Genomic DNA, 20,495 nt, shown 5'->3' with positions numbered 1-20,495 from the left:
TTAAGGGTAAGAATTTTTGGTGAAAGATCCCGCAGAGGCTCAAATGGGTCTCAGAATCAGATTCAGGTCCCAGGGAGGAATTCTGGGAATCCGGACCGGTCTGGACTCGTCACAGGCCTTAATGAACCTAGAAACCCATCTGTTACCCGCCAGGTTACAATTATATAATGCCCCTAGCACCGACAACTGCACCTTAAGTGTTCTGGTGGCTAATCCCCGGTAGTATCCTTTTTATAGGAGCTCTAGGACGGTCTTTATCGGAGTTTTACCAGTTAACGAGGTCTTTAGAAATTCTAGGAATTTTTCCCAAAGTCCTGCCATAAATTTTAGTTGTTATAGGCTTCCTGCTGTGCAGCAGGGTGGAAACTAAGCCCGGAGAAAGTCCTTTGTTACTCAAGATCGCCCTCTCAAATTCCACGCTGCAAGATGGAAACCTTTGACTTGTGCGTGGAACACTGGCCCTTGTATGAGAAGGTCTGGCATCTCTGGCAGGATCCAAGCATCCGATATTGACATCAGGCGGGGCAGAGAAAACCAAGGTATTTTTGGCCAAAAGAGGGAAATCAGGATTACGCTCGCCTGATCCCCTCTGATTTTCCTCACTACTGCCGGAATCATCACTATTGGAGGAAAGGCATACGTTTTTTGAAATTCAAAGGTATCCGGAGGGAGTCTACTGCGCATGGTTTCTCTGTTATGTCTAACGAACAGAACTTATCTACTTTCCTGTTGGATCTGCAGGTGAATAAATCTATCTACGGCAATCCCCATAGCTGGACTATCTGTTGAAATATCACAGGGTTTAGAACCCATTCCCCCTGTCTTAATGTGTTGCGACTCAGAAAGTCTGCCTTTGTGTTTTCTCCCCTCTTTGTGTAATGAAATGAGGGATAGAAGGCGTTGTTCCGCAAGTTGAAAAAGTCTGTCTACTACTATCATTAGGGAGTGAGATCTTGTTCCCCCCCCCCCTGGTGATTTAGGGTCTGTGCCCACGATGCATTTTTCAAGCGTTTTTGCTGTGGAATTTTCGCAGCGTAAATGCTTGTAAAACGCTTGGTAATCCTTCCCCCATGGTCCCCAATGTCAATCCGCAATTTCAATGCCCATGCTGCGGAATTTTCCGCAGCGTTTTTGATGTGCGGAAAATTCCGCAGCATGCCCATTATTTGTGCGTTTACGCATGCGGAATTGCCTTCTCAATGCATTAAAAAACGCAAGGCAATTCCGCATGTGCAAAACGCTTCAAAAACGCGTGGCAAATTCCGCACGTGTTTTTCCGGGGGAAGGACATGCAGAAATGAAGCGGAAATTTTCCGCTTAATTTCTGCCTTGTGGGCACATAGCTTTATATATGCCACTGTTTCGTTGCCTGACATAATTCGGATGTGGTGACCCGGAATGTGAGACTTTTCTACTGCCCATAGTTCTTTTAGGTTTGATGACTTTAATTTCGAGGTTTTCCAGCATCCCTGGATTGTGTGGTCTGCAAGATGAGCTCCCCAGCAAGAGATGCTTGCATCAGTTGTTATTATGCAGTTGATGTGTTTGGACCACTGCATGCCTGAAGTTAATTTTTTTCTGGCTATCCACCATGAGAGGGAGTGTATAACATCTAAGGAAAGATCTACTCGCCCTTCTAAATGTCCGTTGTGCTGACAGGACTTCCCACTGGAGTTGCCTCATATGAAATTGGGCCCATCTGACCGTCATAGTCCCTAAGAGAGACATCGCTCGTCTCAATGTCATCGTTGGCAATTTGATTGCTTCCGTGGCCAAATGGATTACTTTGCTTATTTTGTGCTCTGGAAGAAAACAGGCTTGTAGCTCGGAGTCAAGGACCATGCCTAAAAAGATTTGTATTTTTTATGGCGTCAGCCTCGATTTTTGAGCATTTACCAACCAGCCCAGTTCTTGCAGGATCGCTGTGACCTGTGAGCTGAACAGTGGTCTTCCGATTTCCCTACCTCAAGAAAATCGTCCAAGTAGGGGATAACAACTGTTTTTGATGTGTAAAAAGGCAGTCATCTCTGCCACAAGCTTGGTGAATACTCTGGGTGCTATTCAGAGTCCAAATAGTAGGGCAGTGAACTGAAAATGCCTGTCCTTTCCCTTTATGTACTAAGCTACCCTCAGGTACTTTTGATAATCCAGATGGATCGGGATGGGGTAGTAGGCATCCTTTAAATAGACTACTGCCATAAAGTAGTTGTGATGTAGAAGCTTTATTGCAGTGTTCACTGACTCCATTTTGAATGTATGATCTTCTACCATACGGTTCAGGTTCTTGAAGTTGATGATGGTCCTGAAGGACCAGTTTATTTTGTTATCAAAAAGGAGGGGGGAATAAAATCCCCTTCCTTTTGTATGCCCGGGATCTCGTATAGGACCTGTTTCTCCAAATTTAGAATTTCTGTCTCCAGTGCCATTTGCTCCTCTACTGACCTCCTCATGGGGGTGACTACAAAAGACTGTTTAGGTACATGATGAAAACATTCTTAAGCCCTCTCTTACTATACCTAGTATCCAAGGGCTCGAGGAGATGACCTCCCAAGCCTGAATGAATCGGGATAGTCTTCCGCCTACTTCTGGCCTGGTGTCACTGGGAGTGTTTCTTTGACGTGGAGAAGGAGGGACCTCCAAACATGTAACTCGACTCTTATTTATTTCGTGAGTCCCACTTCCTTTTTGCTCCTGGAGGACGTCCACGATTAAATCTCCGAAAATAAGTTCTCATTGTGTCACCAGAGAATCCTGGAAAACTCTTCTTTTTGTCGCCTGCTTTCTCTAGGATGTCATCCAGCTTCTTACCAAACAAGAACTTGCAGTCACATGGTAAAGAGCACAGTTTATGCTTTGACTGCAAGTCCCCTGGACAACCTTTGAGTCATAAGGCCCACCTGGCCGCATTTGATAAATTAGCTGATCTAGCAGACAGTTTTACTGAGTCAGCTGATCTATCTGCAAGGAATGCTGACTCCAAATGCAACAGGGGTAGATTAGAAAGGATTCTATCCCTTGGGATTTTTTTGACCTTTAGCTGCTCTTCCAACTGTTGTAGCCAAACCATAAGAGATCTGGCTACACAGGTCCCTGCGATTGCTGGCTTTAGGACCCCGGCTGCTGCCTCCCATGTATGTCGAAGAAAGGAGTCTGGCTTTTTTTATCCAGGGAATCCCTAGGGACCCCTGAAATCTTCTAAGGGCAGTGACTATCTTTTTGAAGATCGGGCTACAGCACCATCAATTTTGGGGATTTTGTCCCACAACTCTGAGCCTTTGTTCTCAAACGGATATTTTCTCTTTGAGGACGAGGGTAATTTCCCCATTTTTCCGGCCGCCTCCATTCCTTGTCAATGAGGGCCTGAATTTCAGGAAAGGTACGCTTCTTTTTCTTCCAGTCCTGCAAACATAATATCCTCTAAGGATTTAGTAGCTTTTCACTCTCTCAATCCCATAGTAGACCTAATGGTCTTGACCAATTTATTAGTATCCTATATGGGGTAAGCAGGGTCTACCGCTGTCAGAATCCAAGGAGGAATAGGATGCAATGTCGTTAATGTACTATTCTTCTGACAGGGGAGAGGAACTAGAATCAGAAGAGATTCCTCTGAGGCCTCTTCTTCTTAAGCCAGATTTTTAGGGAGCCTTCCACTTCGGAATGGACTACGGACCTAAGACTTGCAGTGAAGTCTGGGGTACTCTGAGCAATGGTCTTATTAATGCAGTCCGATCAGAGCTCTTTTCGCCAGTCTACCAGTAGTGGTATTTGGCATAACACACACATCCTGTTTTTTCTTTTTGGCACCACTAGGCTCCTAAGGGTTAAACACAAACACTATTAATAAATGGTGACAGTCACGAAGATGCTGCTTCTTACACTGTCGTTGCTGTTGCTGAGGTGGTGGTGTCAGCTGCTGCTGCTCCTGGCTATCCTGGTCCCCCATAGCGACCAAGATTGTGGGCTGGAGCATGAGCAGCGCTACTCCTGCTTCTCCCCCTTTTATAGGGGTGCCATCCGGTCCACCTCCTTCCGTTGATCGTTACGCCCTCCCCCGCCTTGCGTTCGCCGACCGAGGATGCAGTTTTCCCAGCCAGCGAAGTTAAAAGGGCGCCGCCATCTTGGATTTGGTGCCACGCCCCCGACATCATCCGGCACTCCTTTCCCAGCTTGCCCTGCCCGTGACGTCATGGATGCGCGACCCCGGCGCGTCACACCCGGAAGCTGCCACACCACAGACCCAGGGGAGCATGGCAGGGGTAGGGTGGCGCGGAGGTCTGCAGAGAGCTGGAACAATCCTTACCGCCCTTGCCCTGTGGGACCTGTGGACGGCGCTTCCAGACCCTGAAGGCCGGTACCCAGGCCGCAGCCTGTACTTATGAACACCGGGACAGGGCTGGGTAAGGGTAAAAATACACATTTTCTATCTGCCTTCTTTCTTCTCCGCTGTATTTCAAACTAGGTCCCCATCAAGGACAGGAAACCAACTGAAGCATGGGAGAGGTACTGCCGTTTTATTTCAGATGGTTTCCTGTCCTTGGTGGGGCGGATCCCTCTCTCTCCGGTGTGCTGTCATGGGTGAAGGGAAAATACCCTACATTTCTCTCCATCTAATTTCTAAATGTTTTTTTTTTTACTTTACTTCATGTGACATTTCTTTGAGAGGAGTCTCAAACGTGATGTCACAAAGTCCATCACCATTTATCCAGGACGTCTGCAGTGGGGGTAGCGATGCAAGAAACTAGTGAGTATCTGCAGCACTGCCCCCTTTGACGTCCTGTTCCTGGAGAGATGATGGAATCCGCGGGGTGTGAGTACAGCCCCAGGGTCCTGTGACGTCATGTTTGAGTCTTCTCTTAAACGAAAAGTCACAAGAAGTACAGTAAAAAAGACACATTTAGGGATTAGGTGGATAGGGAGAAGTGTAGGGTATTGTGTTATAAAGAAAATTACAAAAGTAGTTAGGGGTCTAAGGATAGATAGTTAGAAAATACATTTTACGTGTCCGACCACCCCTTTAATTTCTATAGTACAGTCACTAAGGTTTTTTTTGTTTTTGAATTAAAAGGGGTTGTCCAGGCTTACAATATTAACGATCGGTCATTTGGGGGCTGACACCAGTCATCCCCACTTATCAGCTGCTTTAAGCTCTGGGTGCAGCTGAATGTAAACTATCTATGAAGCAGAACAGCACACTGTGTACTGGTTGTAGCTGATATTGAAATCCTATTACAACAATTTCAAGTTTATTGTAAAAAAATATCTAAAAACAAAGGTCACCAACCCAACCAAATTTATATGTACCATCAAACAAGTTTCAGACTTGCGTCTTTAATCATTGCATGGACATTTGGTGATGTTTTTAGATATTTTTCTACAATAAACTTGAACTTATTTTATTCTGACGGTGGAACATTTCTTCTCCTATCTGGAATTCTGCTGCACTGCTGGTTCAGAGCCGTGGATTACTACGTGGGTGAGCTGACACAGTTTTTATCTGTTTTCTATCTATCACAACAATAGGTCAGCAATATCCTAAAGCCCCCGTCTCACATAGCGATCTCGCTAGCGAGATCGCTGCTGAGTCACGGTTTTGGTGACTCACCAGAAATGTCGCTGTGTGTGACACTTTGCAACGATCAGGCCCCTGCTGTGAGGTCGCTGATCGCTGCAAAGTGTCCTGGACCATTTTTTGGTCATTGGCCTCCCGCTGGCCAGCACACATCGCTGTGTGTGACCAGCGGGACCAACGATCTGGCTGGTAACCATGGTAAATATCGGGTTACTAGGGGCACGCGCGCACTTAGTAACCCGCTGTTTACCATGGATACCACTCTGCTACGGTGCGCGGAGGCTCCCGCGCACCGTAGCAGAGTGGTATCCATGGTAAACAGCGGGTTACTAGGGGCACACGCGCACTTAGTAACCCGATATTTACCATAGTTACCAGCCTGCTCCTGCTTGCAGCAGGCTGGTAACGGGAGCAGGACATCGTGGAACGATTCTTTCCACGATATCGCTGCTCCCCTGATCGCTGGTGAGCCTGCCTGTTTGACAGCTCACCAGCGATGTATTAGCGATGCAGCAACGATCCCTGACAGGTCGTATCGTTGTCGGGATCGTTGCTGCATCGCTTAGTGTGACGGGGCCTTAAGCCTGGAAAACCTCTTTAAAGGTCAATTGGTGACTGCATAAAGAACTAATTGAAAAAGATGCTAATTTGTCAACGACTCGAAAAAGAACAATCATGTTAGGATTCAAGATGTAGCAAAAAGAAAAGATCAATTTATACTAAAAAGAAATAGATTATAAAAATGGAAATACCTGGTACAAGACTGTCATTGTAAATCCAAGAAGGCAGCATAGGCTCAATGGCTTCTGGTTTTGGAAACATTGTGACATTAACTAATTAAATAAGAGAAAAAATAAAACACGCACAATTAGCTTTTATTTATATGCAGCAGATTTTGTTAAAGAGATTTCATCTTCTGTTTAGAAAAGGCTGTGGGGGCAAATCAGCACAACAAGGAGTTATCCACACATGAATGTGGCAAGTAAAGCGATACTGTTCACCTGATAAGGTTGTGTGAGACACAACACTAAAAGTTTGAGGATAAAATATCCAGCTGCTGCAGCTCCTCAGGTTGAAGGAATATTAAGGTAATAGGAGATGCGGATATCCTGCTGACTGTAGAATAAGGAAATCCAATACATGGCATGTGAGTAACAATGCGGTTTAAAGGAGCTGTAAAGGTCTAAAATTACAAGTCTGCAGTTACTCTATGTGACTGAAGTCTTGTGAATCCTCCCATTCGCCAGTGTCAGCGCTGGAAATGGTGCTTTCGTGACTGCAAGTATGCGATATGCATATTCCCGGCCTTAACCTGACCGGATTGTTTTCAGCCTTGCACAATACACTTGTATTCAGAAATGTGACACATGATCTAAATGTATGCCACGTGTCGTGAAGGGGTTAAACAGTGAAGCCATTTCAATTTGTTTCCTTCTACTACAATCTTTGTGGTTCTCCTGATGAAAAAGTCAAAGTACTTTGAAACGAGTAGAGATTAAACTGCACTGTTCCTCATATAAAGTGTAGTGGATTTTCTTGATCCTACAACCAGCAACGCAACATACCTGCATCTTCGATCAACTCATTCTGCTGTTTGTCACAACAACCCCACTTATTTGACTAGAATGAATTTTGCAAAGCAGACATTTCTGTAACAAATCTGCTGTGTACGAATAGATGCTTAGACAGCAGATAAAAGTTTAGACTATAAGGAAAAATTAGTAACACAAATAAAAAGTGTAGTTTCAAGTCCAAAAGTTATGGATTGGGGGCACTGATTTACTGTTAATAGTGGCAGACCAAGAAGCCACTATGAGGTCCATGAGTCGGGGCCCGGGCGGCCAATTATACTGCTTGGAGGGCTACGTGGTGGCCAATCATACTGTTTGGAGGGCTATGCTGGGGGCCATTATATTGTTTGGAGGGCCATGCCATGGACCATTATACTATTTGGAGGACTATGTGGAGGGCCATTATACTGTATGTTGGGCTATGTAGGGGCCATTATGCGGTGTATGGAGGGATCTAAGGGCCATTCTACTGTGTTGGGGGTCACTGTGGGGGTATCAGTTTCCATAGTGAGTACTGTAGAAGCATCATACTGTGCCTATGGAGAAATCAGTGTGTTTCAGAGGTACTTTTGGGAGCATCATCCTTTATGAAGGCCATGAAAGGGGTATTTTAGTGAGTGGGAATGCTAAAGGACTTCAATAGGAGCAAAATGACTTTGTAAGGGTTGCAAAGTTATGAGATGTGCTCTTCTGTGAATATTTTTTATCTATTTTTTTGGAGGGAGGAAGGGAAAGGGGGCCCCAATTAGAACATCAGCTATGGGGTCCCATGATTTCTATGTACGCCCCTGGAAAGGGGATTACATTCTGATCGCTGAAGCTTTGACTGCCATGGCCCCAATGTTCCTGAGAACCTGGACTTTAAAGAACACCGGCTGAGTGGAGCAGAGGTCTATCATGCACACTTCCGCTCAATTCATTCTAATGGAACCCATGCGCAGTGCTCGTCAATCTCCAACATTCCCATTAAAGAGTGAATGAAGCGGCCGTTCACATGATCAAAAGACCATCGCTCCCTTTAGTCAGAGCTCATTAGCAATAGGAAAGTTATCCACTACCCCAATGATAGGAAAGAAAGTTCAGACTTGAGAATACCTCTTTAAACAGCAAAACTTCTAACTAGTAAATAGTGGAATGATGCAGGATATGCGTTTCAGACATCTCTTTACATAAAATTTGTTAAAACATATATTGCATTGAACCACACAGTCAATTGCACACCTAGGTGGCATTATACACAGAACAAAAAAAGAAAAAAAAAAAAAAACAAAACAAAAAAAAAATTCTGATCATACAAGCCCAACATTTTAGCCACCTCATGCCTTGCTAATCTCATTATCAAAAATGATTCCATGAGTGTGAACATACAACCTCATTGAGGTAGAGAATTAGCAAGACTCGTGGAAGAAAAAAAAAAAAAAAAAAAATCACCCGTCACTGCTTATACCCAATTGTGATTAATCTACCCAATTTGCTACAGAAGGACCATACTGTACATTCAAATGGAGGCACACACAGTTTTGTATCTTATATTCATATGCCTGGTATCCAGGGGAGAACACGGTGACTTATAGTCTTTGTCATCTATATAAAAGGCTCAATTTTGTTTAATCTGTAATTATATTACCTGGTTTCAAGGCATGCAACACAGGAGGAGGGTGCATTCTTGCATCTCTGGAAAATCCATCCAAATTTCCTCTAATGGCTTCCATTGCATCATCTCTGCATTTTTCAGTGGTCTAGGCAAATAAAATTTCATTTGCAGAAGAGGTTTCACTCAACATATTATGCTCATTGACACAACTTCATCTCTGCATTACTAATGAGCATTTCTAACAAATTTATTTACTTCACCCCAGTGCACCAAATGCAATTCTCCACTTGAGGTGCAAAGTACTAACTGAATTGGCACTGACTGCACAATACACACAAATAATGCTAAAAGCCCTCTGCTACTTCACTTTCTCATCCAGTTGCAGGGAAGAGCAGCTGTAAAGTACCGTATTTTTCAAACTATAAGACGCACTTTTTTTCCTTCAAAATATTGGAGAAAACTGTGTGTGTGTGTGTGTGTGTGTGTGTGTGTGTGTGTGTGTGTGTGTGTGTGTGTGTGTGTGTGTGTGTGTGTGGAGGGGGGAAGGAGGTAGGGTGTGGGAGTGTAGGAAGTGTAAGAATGTACTATACTTGTTGCCGTTAATGGGGGGGGGGGGGGATGTGAGAGCAGGAGCGGAGAGGGGCATAGGAGGCAGCCAACACTGTGGCATATGGAGCACTGAATATTAAATTTTCCTTAATAGCCACCGGCTCCTGCAGCAGCTCAGCGATCACATGTACTTGCTACTAAAGTGCATGAATATTCACTACTCCTCACTCCCATGGGTGTAGGGAGTCATGAATATTCATGCTCTTTAATAGTGGGCACAAGTGATCGCTGAGCGGCTGCAGGACCGGTGGCTGCGGCTGACAATGTGCGCACCATTAAGGAGAATGAATAGTCACTATTCCACACGCCCATAGTCTGGGCGTGGAGAGTAGGGACTATTCCGGCAGCTGACCTCTCTGTGTGGGGGCACATGGCAGTGACAACATGCACTGATCACACTGAGATCAGTGCTGGCAGCAGAACAGGATGCAGCGCTGTAGCAGAGGGAAGAAAGAGAGTAGAATCCTTCATTTTTTGTGTGTAGCGTGATGGGGATGACTGGTGCCATGAATACCAGGGTGGGGATGAGGGGTGCCATGCATACCAGGATGGGGGATATTAGTACAGAATTGGGGGACATTACCCCTATACCAGTGTCAGCAGCAGGCCCCCACCCCCATAACAGTGCATCATGACCACATTTTTTGTTTCAATTTTTTTCTATTTTCCTCCTCTTAACCTAGGTGCGTCTTATAGTCTGAAAAATAAAGGTAGCTGAAAAAGAAAACCGGTCTTTACAAGGTCAAAGACATCCAATTAAATGGGTAAGTAAGGGCACTCCAGTAATGAATATATATCCTACACAGAAATGAAGTGATCAGCCAGAAATAATAATAAAAATATCTTTACTCAATACAGTAATCACATATATAACAAATGAAACATTAAAAAGTGAATGTACAAGCAGAAAATTGCACCCTTACCCTGGCCTCAAAACGTGTATTAAACCACCAAGTGGCCACCTCTCTAAAGCCAGTAACTCTCCAAAATTACAGGTCACAGTAGAGATAGACAACACAAATATAAAATAGGTACACATGCCATACCCTGTATCTCTTCCCCGCACTGTTAGATGACAGTCCAATACTATGAGCAATGCATAATACAATGGTACCAACACGGAGCTGATGATTCCTAATGCACGATAAGAGAATACTGACCTAGTGTCACACATGTGCAAGCAATAATATACAAGGCGCTGGGATCCGTGGAAAAACAGCATATAATAACAGGGCATGAGATAAAAGAGCTGCAAAACAGTGCTACATTCTAAGGTAGACCAGAGGGAGATGTCAAATTAACATAGAGAAAATATGGGAATGCATACCAGGAACCACCCCTGACTAGTGTTTCGCATCAGCTGTGATCCCATGCTGTAGTGTCTGTATACTCTCTTTAGCTTCCTCCCCTGCCCAGGAGCTGTGGTATGATCAGACCATGTTCTGTACATGGTCAGACACAGCCATTACACAATACAGAGCAGGGGCACATTTATAAGATTATCTCATCACAGGAACATTTTATTTAAACACATCCAATTGTGGAACTTATTATTATCATTCCAAGATCTATTGATTTAAATGAACTTTTGTTCGTGGGAAAACCCCTTTTACTTACGCCCACACACCTCCCCTTGAAGACCTCATGTGGGACGTTCTCAGCCTTCAGGATTTTAGGACATCCCCAACTTACAAGATATCTTTGCCTCTAAAGATCACAGGCGCTTGATTTTGACGTAATTTTTTTGATCATGATTTTACCGTTACATAGAGACCAAATATGACAGGTATAGCCCAATCTATTGGGCTGTTATTCAGTTGGATGGATTCTATGGTCCTACAGTGATGTGAGTTAATGTGTCACGCCCGTCCCTTCAGGACGCTGAAAATCTATATCCCATAAATATCGGTTCGATACCAACCTGAATATTCCTATCTGAACCCCCGGAGCCGGGCTGTCTAGAATACATTCAGAAAAAAAATCCTTTCAACCCATGAAGTGTCTGTTTCCCGCAATAGATATCCTGTTTTAAATTACCTGTACACTGCAGGGAGTCCCAGTTTTTCCTCCCCTTAGCTATAACTGGTTTCCTCTTCCACACATGTCCAAAGTAAGGGGGGTGGGGACATCTCCCTGGAGAGTTTCTATGACAAGTAGTCACCGTAAAAACCGTTTCTTTTAGTCTTCATAGGGGAACACAGCACACTCCCTTGGTTGCCCTGTTGGGCATGCTGTTGTGTTTCCTTCTTGCCTTAAATTCTTTTTTTTCTGTGTTTTTTCTCCTACTGCTTTCTCACAAAACTGAGGAAGCCCGTCTCCTGCACGCGAGGAGATAAATTCTGAAGGAAAGGAGCCAATTTTTTTTTGAACTAGCAATATTAGTGTCAGCCTCCAGGTGGCAGCAGACTAGCCCATAGTTCTTTGTCCCCTATTGTGCTGTGTCCCCCAATAAAGACAACGAGAAACAGATTTTAAGGGGAGTACTCAAAAATCTATTTTTCTTACTTGTTCTATTTCACAGTTTAGAGCTGAGGGAATATTCCAGAGCTTACACAAGTACGAATCTAAAATCTTACTTTGGGTTTCACGCTGCTTAGCAATCTCAACTTCTGCTTCTGTTCTTCAAATTGCCGTCGTTTTCGCTCTTCTTCTAACAATTTTTGCTGTTGCTCAAAGCGCTTTCTTCAACGTAAAAAAAAAAAGCAGATTTAGGGTAAAAAAAAAAATTAAAAAAAAAATGGACATGCTGCCAAATAAACATATTAATCCCTTCTCTTTTCACTTTACTTACCAGGACAGATTTTTTAATTCTGACAGGTGTCACTTTATATGGTGATTTTGTTTTTTCTTGACGATTTTACTTTTTATTAGTAGTAAACTCCGGTCAATATTTTTTACGTTTATGAACATGTGATTTCTAAAAAAATTTAGCAGTTTTTAAAATGTGAGTTTTTATGCCATTTACACCAGTCATGCCACACAAAATAGTTTATTATTACCATTAACCATGTGTTTATTTTAAGTCAGCTTCAATTTTTAAACATCTTTATTTTTTTACGATATTAGAAAGGTTAAAAATGTAACAGCGATTTTTCATTTTTTCAACTTTTTTTTTTTTTTTTTTTTTAAAGGTGCCACTTCATTGTTTGAGTGACTGAGGGGCCCGTATGTCAGCATACCCTCGAACAAGAGCTCATTTTAAAAACTACACCCTTCAAATAATTCAAAACCGCATTCGGAAAGTTTGTTAACCCTTCAAGTATGTCATATGAACTAAGAAAAAGGTAAAGAAAAAACGAATGAAACATTTATGCTTACTAAGGTTAAGTGCACATGTAGCGTTTTTGATGCGTTTCAGAGGAAAAGCAGCAAAAACACTTGGTAATCGGTCTGCCAGCTATTGCAATGGTAATCCTGATGCGCTGTGCACATGGTGCGGAAATTTCCGCTCAAGATTACCATTGCGGAAAATAACGCAGCATGTCCTTTTTATGCAGCGTTTTCCGCCCATTGACTTTAATTGAACTGCAGCAAATCCACAGGTTGCGGTGTTTCAATTAAAGCCAATGGGCGGTGTAACGCTGCAAGTGGTATCCGGGTCGGCAGAGGAGGACTACTACTCCTCTCATCCGACCTCCGCTCCCACTGATAACAGAGTGGCGAGGCTGAGGGGAGCAGTAGTCTCCTCAGCCGAGCCGGCAACCATTTGCGGTAAAGAAAAAAATAAATAAATAAAAAACACTATTCTCACCTGTCCGACGATGTCGTCCTCCCAGCGGCCGGCAGTACACTGCCAGGAGTGCACTCGCTCCCAGCAGTGTACTGCACTGCCAGGACCTGCGGTCATGTGATCTCTCAGCTAAAGATCATTCTCAAGAATGTTCCCACCAGTACTGGTGCTGAGGTCACCGGGGCTGAGGCTCGGGGACTGAGAGTATAATAAAAAAAAAAAAAATATGAATAAAAACAGTGTGGTTTTTATTTCATTAAAATACTTTATTCTGTGTATTTATTGAAAAAGCAAAGACCACTTTACTATGCGGTTAGTAATGGGGTCATCTTTTAGACACCCTCCATTTCTAGGACTGCTGAGGGGTGATATTAGCCGTGGAGGGGGCTAGTATCCATGGCCCCTTCCCTGGCTATTAATATCAGCCCGCAGATGTCTGTTTAGCCTTTTCTGGTTAGATTTTATAGGGGGGCTCTACATTAATTTTTATCTGTGGTCCCCATGTATCTAGCCAGTAAAGGCTAAGCAAACAGCTGTGGGCTGATATTAATAGCCAGTGAACATTTTTGGCTAATGGCCCCTTCCCCAGCTACTAACATCAGCCTCCAGCGGTCGGCTTTCCCTCTGCTGGTTCTAAAAATGATGCGGGAGCCCATGCCATTTTTTTTAAAACATTTTTGGCTCTGTGGGCACGATCCGGACGTAGCGGCGCTTTGGACGCATATTTTTGCTGAGGCCAAAAAGTTGCATTCTATTGAATGCAGGTAAATCCGCATGTGTTCACTGAACCATGTGGATTTATCGCGTTCAATACTTTCTTGCAGTCAAATTTCTGTTACGGAGACTAGCCATTCTGCGGTCCTGAAAGACATGCCGCATGTCAGTGTCCACAGGTGGTTCGGAGCCTCTGATGCACGCATAGTGGACATGGGATTTCTAGAGATCCCATCCACTATACTGTAACACCTGGACGCTGCGGGTTTGACACTGTATAAACACGCAGAGTCAAACCTGCAGCATTTCCTGATCGTGGCCACATACCCAAACTCATAAGCAGCATGTCAATTTCTGTAGCGGACACGCTAGTCTCCGCTGCAGATTTTGACCGATTGAAGTGTCATTATATGCACTGGATTCACATGTACTGACAACAAAAGTGCGGGATTAGAACACCGCACTTTGGGCGCAGCAAAAATATGCTGAGTTCAGAGCGCTGCTGAGTACTGATCTGGGGGGGGGGGGGGGGAACGTAGCGACTAACAAAACAGCTGTTAATTATAACCAGGGACCATGTTTGCTTAATGGCACCTTCCTAGGCTAAAAATAGCAGCTCACAGTTGCCCCAGAAATTACATGACTGGAAATGCTAATGAAGATTGGGTGAATGGGACTAGCTGACACCCAGCTCTTTTGTTTGTAATGACAAGGTGTCGATCAGAGCCTTTCATCACCAAACCTAATTAAAGTAAAGAGTTAAATAAACACACACACAGTAAACACTTTTTTATTTGAAATACAACAGACACATTCTTTAATCATTTAAATAACCCAATATACTCAACCCGTTCTTACGTAAATCTAAGGGTTAAAGCAATGTCCCACCAAATAACTTTATTTAGCTCCAAAAAGCATTCATTGATGTACAAAAACGCGTCTTTTCCGCAGCGTTTTTCCTGCCAAGGAGATGCAGAAACGCTGCAGAAATTTCTGCTTCAAATCCTGAACGTGCTCACACAGCCTTACACTTTAAGGGTAAGTTCCCACATTTGTTTTTTTTTACGTCAGAAATCTGCAGCAAAACAGATCTCTGGCAGGAAAAAAGCGGCTTCAAAAACGCAGGTTTTGCTGCGTTTTTTTCGCTTACACCCTTTTGGGAATTCATCTACGGCTGTCCAATACATTGTGCCCAGCTTGTGCTTCTGGAGATACGCACCCTGTAAGTTATGTGTGATCTTCTCCAGGGCTGTGGAGTCGGAGTCATGGAATCGGCGTCCATTTTGGTGGAGTCGGTATAAAATGGACCAACTCCTAAAATATATAATAAATTGGGTACAGTAGTTCAATGCAGTTTGTGGGGAATATTTTTTCATAAGAATTTGGGAAAGTTATGGAATGTCCTATAAATGTCTGTCCTATTCCTGATATAAGGGTCTAGACTTTTAGCTGAGATGAATCTGTGCTACAGTAAATTTATCACTTAAACATGAGCCATGTATGAGGGAGTCGAAGTCGTGGAGTCTGAGGTTTGGCTTACCGACTCCACAGCCCTGGTCTTCTCGCCATATGTGCCATAGAGCATTGCCATGTGTGTTCAACATCAGTCAGGGCTAAGAAGGGGAAGAGGCATATGGATTTGAAAGCGCAGACTTAGTTTTTATTTATTTTTTTCATATAGCATATAAACCCAATATAGTTCAATTGACAGATGACGGACCTGAGTTGGGGCTTGTTCTTTGTGTAAGGAGTTGAAGTTTTTATTGGCATCATTTTGGGTTCGTAACATTTTTGTTAAGAATATGTGGCTTGTTCCACCTCTGTAAAGTTAAGTAGAGTTGCTTTTATGCCGTTCCTTGTGCTGTATAAGTGTTAAGAAGGCTTTATTCTTCTCTTCTGCGATTTTGAGATGAGAAACGGTTTACCAAAATATAGATTATTCCATGGCATTACTCCACAGGCTCCTAGCAGGCGTCCTTTGCTTTGCGACTCATTTTAATCAACATAAGCTTTGTAGCAATGATTTCTATTTTACATGGTTTTCTGACAGAACATGTGGCTTGTTCTACATCTGGAACTTTAAGAAGTTACAGAACTGCATGGCCAAAGGTCTAAGTAGCTGAAATCTAGTAAAATAGGTTAACTTTCTATAACATTTAACTGCAAACTACTAGCAGCAACACTGACTTCTCAAATTACAATTGGACGTGTACCTTAGAGAGGTTGTTTGCAGGGCTGTGGAGTCGGTAAGCCAAACCTGCGACTCCGACTCAGACTCCACGACTCCTACTCCCACATATATTGCTTATATTTAAGTGAAAAATGTATTGTAGTACAATGTGAACATCAGACATTTAATAATTTTTATGATACAATAATCAAGATATTTAGATAGAATATAATAAATATTTATTGGAATACTCTCTCTGGTGAAGACGGCAGAAGACAGGACAGAGGAGGAGAGATTGCCCCCTGCAGTCTGGAGCCGCCGGTGCAGGACAGGAGCACTGCAGCATACAAGTGAGTTTTGATAGGTGCGTGCCCCTGCTTCTAGGGGGGGGGGGGGGCAGCTGCCCCCCCTGCCCCTCGCTGGCTACGGCCATGATTCACACACAGTGTTTTTGCGGATCCGTTTTTTTGCAGTAAAATGCAGTGTCTCTGGGCATCCCAGCAAAGTCAATGGGTTTCAAGATATGGCATTCAGACACATTGTTTTGTGAGGATCCGTTTTTGGGCTCAAAAACGAATCCTCACAAAGAATGAGCATGTCAGTTTGTGTGGCATTTTTCTAATCTGCTTTTGCTATTGAAAACATTATCTATGAGCTCAAAAACCTTTCAGGTGATGTGGTTTTTTAAAAAGCTGATCTGCTTTTGCAGCTGAAAAACATATCCTCAAAAAATGCAGTAAAAACGCTGTGTGTGAATGTAGCCTTAGATCAGGAATAGAACAGCCATTTATAGGACACTTCATAACTTTCCCAAATTCCTATGAAAAAATATTCCCCACAAACTGCATTGATCTACTGTACCCAATTTATTATATATTGTAGGAGTCGAAGTCGGTCCATTTTATACCGATTCCACCAAAATGAGCACCGACTCAGACTTCACAGTCCTGGTAGTTTGACATGATTTTTTTTTTTTCAGCCCTGGATTGAAGGCATACCCACCTTCCAGCACCACACACAGATCCAACACAGACAGCGGTGTTGAAGAAACATCCAATGACATGCACTTCTAAAAACCTGACCACTGCAGCCAATTACAAACCGCAGAGATGTTGGAACTTCCAAAAGATTGACACCGCTTCCGGAGTCGGCAGAGACCTCTGCAGCGGCCTGTGCCGGATCCGCAAGTGGACTGGAACGCGAGTATGCCACCGATTATTATTAATCAATGGCCAAAATAAAAAAAATAAAAACAATTAGATTACTGTCAGACAACCCTATTTACTGCACATTTGTAAAAAGCATCACGTAAAAGATATTTTGTTGCAACTTCCAGTTACAGAAGCAGAAATTTGAGTCTTCATGTTTTATATAAACAAACTTACTGTTGCTCTTCAACAAATTGCTTCTGCATATCAGCAGCATACGCTGGACCTGGAGGTGCCATTCTTATAAATCCAGCCTGTCCCACAAATGTCATCGCAGTAGGCTGCATCGTTAATCCACCCTGCGAAAAACGTACATTTGTTTTACGTCAATGGATAGAATGTCAAACTGAAACACAGTTATCATTTACAAAAATGAAAAGTAGGAGTCAATTAAACGCTTTCAGATTCTACAAAGGACATACATTTAGAAGTCCGCTTGGCAAGATCAGCAGAAATCTTCTATGCTCTTTATCACCTTCATGGCCAGGCCAAATTTATCAAATAACTCATACACGTGTACATATCCCAGTGATTCGGAGTCTGTTTTGTTGTGACACATTGCACTTCATGTTAGTGGTAAATTTAGGTCATTTATTTATGAAAAAAATGGAAATTTGATATATTTTGAAAAATCTGCAACTGAATTTATAAGCCTTTGGCTGTGTGCCCACGATGCATTTTTTTAAGCGTTTCCACAGCAGCAAAAACACTGCAGAAACGCTTAAAAAACGCTTGGTAAAAGGTCTGCCATGTTCCCCAATGATAATCCACATGTGCTGTGCACATGCTGCGGAAATTTCCGTTGCGGATTATCAATGCGGAAAAAAACGCAGCACTACCAATTATTTTGCGGAAGCGCGGCGTTTTCGCTGCCATTGACTTGCATTAGATCGCATGGATTACGCATCACTGAATATGTAGATATGCATTCCATGTGTTCCAATGTGCGGATGGTACCCGGGTGTGGAGGAGAGGAGAGTCTCTTCCGGACCCGGGTACCATAGAACCTGTAAAAAAAAAAAGGATAAAAAAAAAAATAAATGTTATATTTACCTTCTGGCAGCCCCCGATGCACTTGTCCTCATGCCGGCAAATCGCGATGGACTGAAGGACCTGCACTGACGTCATAGTCATGTGACGGGTCACGCGACTCTGACGTCAGCAGGTCTTTCAGTGTACCGCTGCCGGCAGCCGCGACGGAGGGAATCAAGAATGCGGGGGCCATCGGAAGGTAAGTATAGATTTAATTTTTGACATTCTTTCGGTCACACTATATAAATCCATGCCGGTTGCATGGATTTATATAGTGTGACCAAGTTGTCAAGTACTTTCCAAGTGATGCTAAAATCGCTTGGAAAGAATTTGACAACCCGCATGCGGAAATGCAAGTGAAGAACGCTTCACATCCGCATGCCCCTGGCAGGAAACCGCATGTACAATCCGCATGCACAATCCGCATGCACAATCCGCATGCACAATCCGCATGCGTTTTTTTCTGCTAGGGAGATGCAGAAACGCTCAGGAAAAAATCCTGAGCATTTCTGCATTGTGGGCACATAGTCTTAGTGTGTGACGACAGCAGCCAAACAGTCTAATCACTCATGAGGAACGGTGTAAAAAATAAATAAAACCAATTCTTCACTAGCTGATGATTTTTTTTCATTCTGCCTCCCAAACATCGCAGTAAGGCTCAGCTCATATTTATCCTGCGCTCTGCGCTGAGCACTTACACCGGGTTTTCCATGTAAATCTCTGAAATACGTGATTCAGACAGAACCCCCAGCGGAATATTCCCTACAATGAGGCAGATGGCGACCCTGTGGACACCGTCTATACTATGATCCGGTGGTGTCCATCTTTTGAAGCGTGCATAAGAGAGAAGTCGACCTCAGTTTTGAACACGTCTGAAAAGAAAGATGCTGAACACAGGCCAGATGGAGTCCAGAGTAAGGGTATGTGCACAGTGCGTTTTTGATGGGGCAAATCAGCACGGAATTGGCCAAAAATACATTGCAAACCTTTTCCCAGCATTTTCTATGAGATTTTGCAAGATCTGTGCTCAGGATCAGGATTTTTCCTTACAGAATTTCATGTACGTTAAAAGCAGCATGTCCTTTCATTGTGCGATTTTCCACAGGCAAAAACGCATCTAAAACGCTTTGGATTTTCCGCAGCGTTTTTTGCTGCCAAGAGGTGCAAAACCTTGCAGAAATACTGCAGAAATTTCAGCAAGCAAATCCTGATCATGTGTACATAGCCTAACTCTGCTGCCTCACTATAGTAAATGGATGCTCGTGGGTTTCATCTGAATCACGTCATTTGGAAGTTTAGATGGAAACCCCAAAGTAAGTGCTCAGCGTGATTGAAAATGTTGAGTAAAATGTTCCCAACTAAAGCGTCAAATCAATCTACAAAAAAAGCAAAACCCAACTCATGTCCGACATCAGTCAATGGAAATATAGGGGGCTTCAACATTAATGGTAGTGCAAAGGCTCTGGAAAAGCAAAATGGCTCCTTGCCCCCCAAATGAAATTCAGCAAATTCTGTGCTCCCAAATCCAAATGCCCCCCTCCCTTCTGAGCCCCAAAGTGTGATTAAACAGCATTTAGCATCCACATGTTTGGCATTTATGTAGCGACGAGAGCCCACCTAATTTACGGTGTGTGTCTCCAGAAGTATGAGCTGGGCATAAAGTACTGGTCGCTACAATGGCAGTTTGTAATTTTCACTCAGCAACATCCATTGCTGCTTGTTTCTGGAAAACACCCATGGAGTCAAAATCTTCAGTACAACTGTAGATAAATTCACAAAGGGGTATAATTTCCAAAATGGGGCTCTGTATGTGAAGTCCACAAACTATTCTAGGAAAATCTGTGCTCCATGAAGCAAATAGCGCTCCGTCCCTCCGGAGTGGCTAAGCAGTACTGTACTGACACATACGGGGTATTTCCACATTCAGCAGAAATCTGCAAGGAGTTTATATGTTCTCTCCGAGTTTGCGTGGGTTTCCTCCGGGTTCTCCGGTTTCCTCTCACATTATAAACACAGACATACTGATAAGAAATATAGATTGTGAGCCCCAATGGGGACAGTGCCCATAATGTCTGTAAAGCGCTGTGGAATTAATGGCGCTATATAAGTGAGTAAAATAAATAGAGAGACAAGTTTTGGTGCCATTTTTACCCATTTCCCAGTGTGAAAATGTAAAATCTGGGGCTAAAACAAAATTTTGGTGGTAAAAATGTAATTATTTTTTCTACACTGCCCAATGGTATACAATTCTGTGACATTCCCATGGTGTTAATATGATCACTGCACCCTTAGATGAAT

General features: G+C 43.2%; 1 protein-coding gene across 2 annotated transcripts in view; it reads right to left on the bottom strand.

Moving 5' to 3' along the window:
* Nucleotides 1–20,495, bottom strand: part of SYNRG (synergin gamma) — a 270,799-nt gene that overhangs the window by 235,400 nt on the left and 14,904 nt on the right. For both annotated transcript variants that reach the window (XM_073666404.1, XM_073666405.1), the window contains exons 4-7: nt 17,343–17,464; nt 11,920–12,025; nt 8,768–8,879; nt 6,322–6,402 (exon numbers count right to left, since the gene is read on the bottom strand). In XM_073666404.1, coding sequence (XP_073522505.1) covers nt 6,322–6,402; nt 8,768–8,879; nt 11,920–12,025; nt 17,343–17,464 — 421 coding nt within the window. The remainder of the gene's footprint in view (nt 1–6,321; nt 6,403–8,767; nt 8,880–11,919; nt 12,026–17,342; nt 17,465–20,495) is intronic.

Source organism: Phyllobates terribilis, unplaced genomic scaffold, assembly GCF_046119375.1.
Source record: "Phyllobates terribilis strain yellow unplaced genomic scaffold, ASM4611937v1 Scaffold_2__4_contigs__length_985480577, whole genome shotgun sequence".
NCBI classification, from domain to species: domain Eukaryota; kingdom Metazoa; phylum Chordata; class Amphibia; order Anura; family Dendrobatidae; genus Phyllobates; species Phyllobates terribilis.
This window is presented reverse-complemented; position numbering and strand designations above follow the sequence as displayed.